General features: G+C 37.3%; 1 protein-coding gene across 1 annotated transcript; it reads left to right on the top strand.

Moving 5' to 3' along the window:
* Positions 1–401: 401 nt before the first annotated feature.
* LOC145632837 (uncharacterized) lies at positions 402–2,099 on the top strand. The gene has a single exon (XM_081685169.1). The coding sequence runs from the start codon at positions 402–404 to the stop codon at positions 2,097–2,099; it is 1,698 nt and encodes a 565-aa protein (XP_081541295.1).
* Positions 2,100–8,404: the final 6,305 nt, after the last annotated feature.

Below are 8,404 nucleotides of genomic sequence, written 5' to 3'. Positions count from 1 at the left end.
CTTTTTGGAAACGTGCCGGGAAGTCACAAAAGTCCTCTACTTGTTCTTCACCTAGTTCAAGGAATCCTCCAATAGAAGAAGATGTTGTAACTCCTATTGATGATGCGGATATTGAGTCTCCTAATGATGATGCGGATGTCGTGTCTCCTAATAATGATGCGGTTCCAGTGGCTGCTTCAATTCCAATCCCTGAAAACACAACTCAAAGTAATCCAAATGCTAGTGTTGAGTCTGATGATACTCGCATTTATGATGTTCATCTTCTTTCACATGATCCTGGAAAAAGAATTCCAATTTTGGAATATCCTGCTATTGACAGAGATGCTGTGAGAAAAGGTTATATTACAATGAAACGTTGTGATCCACACACTCATAATTTCCCTTGAAGACAAATAGGAGGTATGCGTCGATTTAATGTTGCTTGGTTTGATAAATATGATTGGCTTGAATATAGTGTGGAGAAAGATGCGGCTTTTTGTTTTATGTGCTACTTGTTCAAAGATAAAGTTGATTCTATGGCTGCTAATGATTGCTTTATTAAAGGGGGGTTTAGAGGATGGAATAAGATTGGTAGATTTAATATTCATGTGGGAGGTCTTGGTAGTTTGCATAATCAAGCTTATGAAAAATACAATTTTTTCATTAACCCAAAAACATCAGTTGCCGAATCTTTTTCCACTTACACCACAGAAGCTAAACTTCAATACAAATCTCGATTGACTTATTCATTAAAATGTATTAAGTTTCTTCTAAGTCAAGGCTTAGCTTGTCGTGGGCATGATGAAAGTGAAGACTCTTGGAATAGGGGTAATTTTCTTGCACTCTTAACATGGCTTTCAGAGAATAATAGTGATGTTGCAAAGGTTGTTCTAAGTAATGCCCCGGGAAATAATCAAATGACTTCTCCTTTAATTCAAAAGGACCTCATTAATTGTTGTGCCAAAGAAACCACTAGACTTCTCATTGATGATATTGGGGATGACTACTTTGGAATACTAGCAGATGAATCTAGTGATGTATCTCAAAAGGAACAAATGGCCCTTTGTTTGCGTTATGTGAATAATAAAGGGAAGATAACTGAGAGGTTTCTTGGAATTGTACATGTTAAGGATACCATTGCTTTGTCACTAAAGAGGGCAATTGAGTCTTTACTTATGGAGTATTCATTGAGTTTGTTTAGAGTTCGTGGACAAGGTTACGATGGTGCTAGTAATATGAGGGGTGAGATAAACGGTTTGAAGACTTTGATCATGAATGAAACAAAACAAGCTTATTATATTCATTGTTTTGCTCACCAACTTCAATTAACCCTTGTTGCTGTTGCTAAGGATAATGATGATTGTATTTGGTTGTTTGACCAACTTGCTATTTTATTGAATATTATTGGTGTTTCTTGTAAGAGAAGGGAAATGATAAGAGAAATACAATCTCAACATGTTCTAGAAGCATTAGATCTAGGGGAAATTGAAAGTGGGCAAGGTTTAAACCAAGAACTTGGTTTAGGTAGGCCTGGTGATACTAGGTGGGGGTCACACTACAAAACTGTTTTAAATGTTACCTCATTATATGCTACTATTGTCAAAGTTCTCGAGAAGGTTGGATCAAATAAGCTTTATAAGGATGATCGTGTAAAGGCTATCACTGTTATGTCTACATTTGAATCCTTTGAGTTTGTTTTCATGATACATTTGATGTCTGAAATATTTGGGCAAACTGATAAATTGTGTCAAGCTTTGCAAAGAGGAGACCAAGATATTGTTAATGTCATGTCATTTGTTACGTTGACTAAGGAACAATTGCAACAAATGAGGGACCATGGGTGGGAAGAATTTTTGCATCTTGTGCTTTCTTTTTGTGCTAAACATAATGTGGAAGCTCCTAATATGGATGATATGTATGTTCCTCGTGGAAGATCAAAACGCTTCTTTGCCAAAGTGACAAATCTTCATCGTTTTCGGGTAGAAATGTATTTAAGTGTCATTGATTTACAACTCCAAGAGCTCAATAATAGATTTGATGAGAAAAATATGGAGTTGCTTATTTGTATGTCATGCTTAAATCCGGTAAATTCATTTGGGCATTTGATAAGCAAAAGTTGATGAGACTTGCCGAGTTATATCCCGAAGAGTTTCCAACTAATGACATGACAATGACTGCTCTTCGTCATGAACTTGGTTTCTATATTAATGACATGCGTACAGATGCAAGGTTTGGAGACTTGAAGGGTATTAATGAGCTTTCTATGATGCTTGTTGAAACAAATAATCATACTTCTTACAAATTAGTTTACTTGTTGATAAGACTAGCATTGATCCTTCCGGTGGCGACTGCAAGCGTGGAACGAGTGTTTTCATCAATGACTTATGTAAAAAATAAGTTGTGGAATAGTATGGGTGATCAACTATTGAATGATAGTTTAGTTACTTATCTTGAGAGAGACTTATTTGCAAGAGTTAGTGATGATGATGTATTAGCACGCTTTCAAAGTATGAAAACTCGAAGAATGCTTTTGTAGTTTTCGGAATTCCTGGATACGCCACTGGTGATGCATCATCATATTCACCTCACCTAACCTCTACCCCGAAACGATACATCACATTTACTCCAATACATAAAGGTGATGGGTAATTTTGAGCAATTTACACCACTCAAAACAATTATTCCTCTCCCTTACAAAGAACCTCGCTCATACTCCCCCATGGACATTTCACCAAAAGACCAAACCCTAACTTTACAAATCCAAGAGATTTCTACAGACGACACCACCAACACTCTCAAACAACTCCTTCTCGAATATCCTCCTTCCCCAAAGTCAGATAAAATGGAAGAGGAACCAGAATTTCCCAAAGAAGAAGAGATTGAAGAGTTAGGGGTTTCATTTAAGCATAAAACTGCAGCGATGAAGCATCTGGAATTGAAGACAATGCAAAACTTTTTGTGTCGGGGTTGAGCTTGAATCTTCCATGGTGTAAAGCTAGTAAGTTCAATGAATTTCTTGAGTTGATTGAATTTCAAAATTGGACTAATTCGTTGAGTGAATTCCTTAATAAGCCGTTGTATGATGTTGCTTTGAGAGATTTTCATACATCCTTTTTCATGTGAGAAAGGGAAAATTTCATGCGTAGTCTTAGGGAAATCTATTGAGTTTGATGCTGAGTATTTAGGGGAATTATTTGATGTTCCTAATGCTGGTTATGAACTGTATTTAAAGGATCTGTGCAAAAACCTCTTCCTAACACCTCAATTGAGTCAATTGTAGAACACATACGAAGGAAACCCTAAAGCCACGTATGTCAATCACAACAACTTTACTCCACTCCAAAAACTACTCTTTGCAATTGTACATAATGACATTGTTCCCAGAACCTAGAAAAGAGATTCAGTCAACAAGCTTGACTGTATCTTCATGTACTATCTTAAACACAAAATTCCCATTAACTTCCCCTCTATCATGATTCAACATCTTGATCATTGCGTACCCCGAAACTGGAAAATTGGGTATGGCAATCTCCTCACCCGTGTCTTTGAAAGATTTGATATCAACCTCTCTGAAAAAGAACCCTTGCCTCTAAAGAACATTGAATATATTCAGCGAACATACCTTGAGAATCGAGGTTTGCATGTAGTCTCTAGGTGTTTGGAGGTAATGCTTGTAGTATCTGAAGGAGAAGAGGAGGCAAAGATTGAGGGGGAAGCATCTGAATCAAAGGTGATAGAGGTAGGAATGCAAAAAGGGGAAGAAAAGAAAAGGAGAGAAAGGGAGAAGGGTTTAGAATCTGATGTTCAGGAAAATAAAGTAAGTAGACAGGGGGAAGGAAAAGAAAGAGCTTGAGGCTGTCAAGGAAACAAGCTCCTAAGAAAATAGAGCATGTTCTCATTAATCTAGGGAAACAAGACATTATGAAAGAAGCTCCAGTTCCTACTCCTCCTAAGTCTCCTAAGTCTGCACCCTAGGAGACAGGGTTTAAAGAGATCAGTTCTACAGCTATGCTCAATGAAGCAGTTTCAATTGAGCTGCAGGAATCGAAGAACATGCTCAAAGAGGTCATCTCAGAACTGAAGGGCAATATAGGCAGGGTGGATGCTCTAGAGAGAGCTGTATCAAGTTGTGCTACAGATGCCAAGTCATTACTTCTCCAGGTTGCTCAGGCGAGGGATGAAGCAATCAAGCAGGTGAAGGAGAAGATTGCAGCCAAGCTTGATGATCTCACTACAGAAGAAATCTGATCCCGTTCCTATGTCCTTCAGCCTATGATGATGTTGCTTTTGCTTTTCTTTTGCTATTACTGAACAATATTTTCTTTTGGGTCTGTAACTAAGACAGGGATTATCAGTTTTTTCTTAACTTGTGGATTTGATGCACTTTTGGCCGATGTTTAACATTGGTTTTGGATGGATGTTTTATTATTATCTTGTGCATCTTTTCTGCTTGGATTTTTTTTTATGCTCTATGTCTTCTCATTCAACCATGTTATGGTGCTGTGCTTGAGATAATTTGCTACATACATTGTGTTTGTGATAATGCCAGAAGGGGGAAAGTATACAGGCAAACTACTTGTACACTTATCATCCATCTCCACTTCATCAAAGTCTTGTGTCTCTCTGATTCTCAGTCAGGTATAAAACTTCTCTTTTCATCTTTTAATTTTGTTTTACAGTAGTTTATTGATCTCTTAACTTATTTTTGCTCTAACATGTTTGCCTTGTTTGTCATCATCAAAAAAAGGGAATATTGTTGCCCTTGATGTTTTGATGATAACACAAGTCAAATTAGTTGATTAATGAATTATGTGAGTTTAGTGATTTATTTATAAGTAGCAGGAAGCACTCAAGGCAAAGGAACACGAGGAGCTAAAAAAAAAGAGATCAGTTGCAGAGTTCCTGTGAAGGAACTAAAGCTTCGGAGCAGAAGGTAAGGAAAGAAGACACGGAGCAGAGACTTCTTAGAGAAAATAAAGTCTGAAATATTTTTCTATTTTAAGCTTTATGTAAGTGAAAATTAATTAGGGATTAATGCTTAGTTGAATGCGTTTAAAAAGATAAGTATTATTGGCTTTCTAAAATAAATAGGATAGTTTGTTTGGAAAAAATATCTTCTCTGATTTTAACTTTTAAAGTTGATATTTTTATTTTTTCAGAAAAATATCTTTGAAAACTAACTCCCTAAACTTGCGCAACTAACTGTTGATTCACTCTTCACCACTTACGAATTCACTGCTTCCTTAAGGCTCAACATGCCCTTGTTTTTAGGACATGTTTGAAAGATTTGGAAGTGGTGGAGAGTAGTGGCGTTGATATGCAACAGTGGTGGCGTAAGTAGTGGGAGGTGTGGCGTTTTCACCAAGCAATGTTTTCCAATAAATATCAAAGTTATGTTCCGGATAACTTCACCTTGCTCAAATACTTTTATCTTTCTTTCTTGTTTTCAAAAGAGTCAAGAGTCGCATTCCACTTACGTGTTTTTCTTAATTACTTTCATTAGAGTTCTATATTTGAGTTGTATTTTTGGAATTGGGAGTTTGAGTGAACTCTAAGAGAGTTAAGTAGAGAAAGAGAGAGAAGACAATAGAGAAGAGATGAGTGGCAAGTAGTGGGACTTGCTGCTGGGAACTTCAAGTTCATAGAGGAACATGAAAATTGATTATTTAGTTTGTAATAGGTTGTTTGCCCTGTTATAGTGAAGAATCTGTACTAAAATCCCAAGTGGTCGTGGTTTATCCTCTTGTTAGGGCGAAGAGGTTTATCCTCTTGTTAGCTCAATTCTTACAAACTACAATTCACCCCCCTCTTGTAGTATTCTTCTAAAGTAACAGAGAGTATCAAGAAATTCTAGATGAGAGTTTGTGAGAATTAGATGGAGAATTGATGATTAAAAAAACGGAGGTCTAAGGACGCTATTTATAACGAAAATAAGCCGGAATATGATAAAAAAGAATCGGAGTTTTAAAAAGAATTAAACATGATGCCACCACCGCAATAGCCTCTGTCGCCGCGCGACAGCCTAATGTGCGGGACTGCAGGTAGTGTTCCACACGTTTTCATATTTTTTGAGAAAATTAAGCGTAAAAGTCCGTATGAGGGGTAAAATCATAATTTCATTTAAAACACTTCTTTTATTCCAACTAAACTCATAAAACTCAATTATCAATCATAATCACATTAGGATTCAAAAGAACCTTCTAGAAGATTCATGAAGACTATAATCAATTCTAATTGCATTAGGAATGATAATTCATAATAGGCCCTCCTCTATATCATTGGGCCGCATATAGGGATCAAACCGGGCCTAGTTTAGTAATTTGGCCTTAACTTCCTCAATATTCATCGGAATTGGGCTTATAATATATCATTGGAAAGCTCTTTTCGAACCAGATCCAACTACACTATTATTAGACTCTTTCTATGGACCAAACTAAACCTAATTGGCTATTTTCATTAATAGGTTTTTGAAAACAGAAAGAAATAAGAGAATTTTACTAAAAACTAACCGCAACACTAGACTTTCCACACTTTCACTTCATTCGATTATTGTTCGACGTGAAAGGTATTCATCACTGGGTTGGTTTTTGGGAGACACATTTGGGTGTCTACAAAAGCCCCCACTTTGACTTAGTTGGAGAAACTCAAGTTTTGAAAACAAAAGTCAGAGTATCAATAGGAACGGAGAGTGATTCAGAACGTTCTGCGATCCTAAATCATTCTTGAAACGTCGATACCTGCAAACTAGCGTTAGTTAAAACAAATATGAGAGTTAAGAAACGCGTATCTTGCACCGTCGAGCACACGTCTCTAGGAGTAACCGATTTGTTGCAGCATTTGTTGTTGTGACAACCTTCCACAAGCTAGGGAACGTTATCTTGTTGTTTTGACGTTGATATATCCACGCGTCTCTGAACAAAAGAGCTTTTTTTTTGGGATATGTTCACGCATTTCTGAACAAAAGAGCTTTTTTCTTGAATCTTAGTGACAACCTTCTCAATCATAGCAAAAGTCGTCGAAGACTGCTTCATCACGAACCGCTTTTCTCAAATCTTGGTGACAACCTTCATAATCTTAGAAAATGCCATCGAAGACCGCCCATCTCGTGCTATCTTCTCAAATCTTGGTGACAACATCCACAATCTTAGCGAATGCTGTCGAAGACCGCTCATCTCGTGTTATCTTCTCAAATCTTGGCGACAACCTCCACAATCTCATCGAATGCTGTCGAAGAACGCCCATCTCGTGCTATCTTCTCAAATCTTGGCGAGTAACCCTTTAATCTTAATGTCCCCCTGTTGAAGACTTCTTCATCTTGAATCTTCAAATCGATTCTTCCATCTTTGGAAAATCTTTCTCAAGAACCATATCTATGATTCTTAAAGGCTTCAAATTGATTTGTGGAAATCATCCATCCTGGGAATTCATTGTAAATCAATACTTCGGTGTTTTTTACTTCTTGTGAAACTTTATGTCGGTGCTTTTACTGCTTGTGAACCATTATGTCGGTGCCTTTGCTATGAGCCAAATTTTACGCGCTTTAAGCTAAGTGAGACGATCTTTTATCAGGTCAATCACTTTATGTGATTGTAATCTAGCTAATTACTTAATCATGTCAAATTGCTTAAAGGGGCTAACTAGCGTACCAAGGAACCCAGTCAATTAATATGACCGATGTTAGGCCGAGCGACAGTAAAATATGATTGCAATCAAGCTGTCACTAGTTGATTTGCTAAGTTTGTTTGCGTCCTTTTGCTTCAAACCTTTTGTAAAGCTCACTCGTCCATCTGGGACTTAGTGTACCTGCTTCTACATTTTGGACTATAGGACTTTGCTCATGTAATAGGGGTTGACCTAAGGTGATTGACTGACTTGAGGTTGCCTCAATGTGACTGACTGACTTGATGTTGACCCAAGGTGATTTAACACGTGTGACTCATGACTCGTGCGTGCATTGTAATGTGATTGTGCGACTCGAAAATGCTAAAAAGCAAAAAAAAATTCCGTCATTTTTGTAGAGGGTAACGACTTTCTCTCGAAAAAGAATCGAAGTGTTTGATGGTGCATGCTGAATAAGCATAGCCAAGTATATACGTTTGATGTTGTCTCTCAAGGTGCAAAGTTTTATTCATCCTAGGCTATCCTAGTTGACTCAATAATGAAAGTATGTAGGTAACTTAGGCACGGAGGCTAAGCACTTCATACTTCGTGATGCGATAACAATTACAAGTGATGAGTTATATTGATATGAAAAGGAATGCTTCAACGTCGTGTTAAGATTTCATGACAAATGGTTCCTAAGGGAAGTATACTTGGTCATGTATCTGTGATGTGTGTGATAGTGACACTAAAGTTAGGCCGCAAGGGATAAGTGTGTGGAAAAATATATATTGAAAAAGTCAAATGGTGGCGACTCTTAGGCTGG

Source organism: Chenopodium album, chromosome 5 (genome assembly GCF_948465745.1).
Source record: "Chenopodium album chromosome 5, dcCheAlbu1.1, whole genome shotgun sequence".
Taxonomy (NCBI): Eukaryota; Viridiplantae; Streptophyta; class Magnoliopsida; order Caryophyllales; family Amaranthaceae; genus Chenopodium; species Chenopodium album.
Note: the sequence above shows the minus strand (reverse complement) of the source record. Positions and strands in the feature narration are given on the sequence as shown.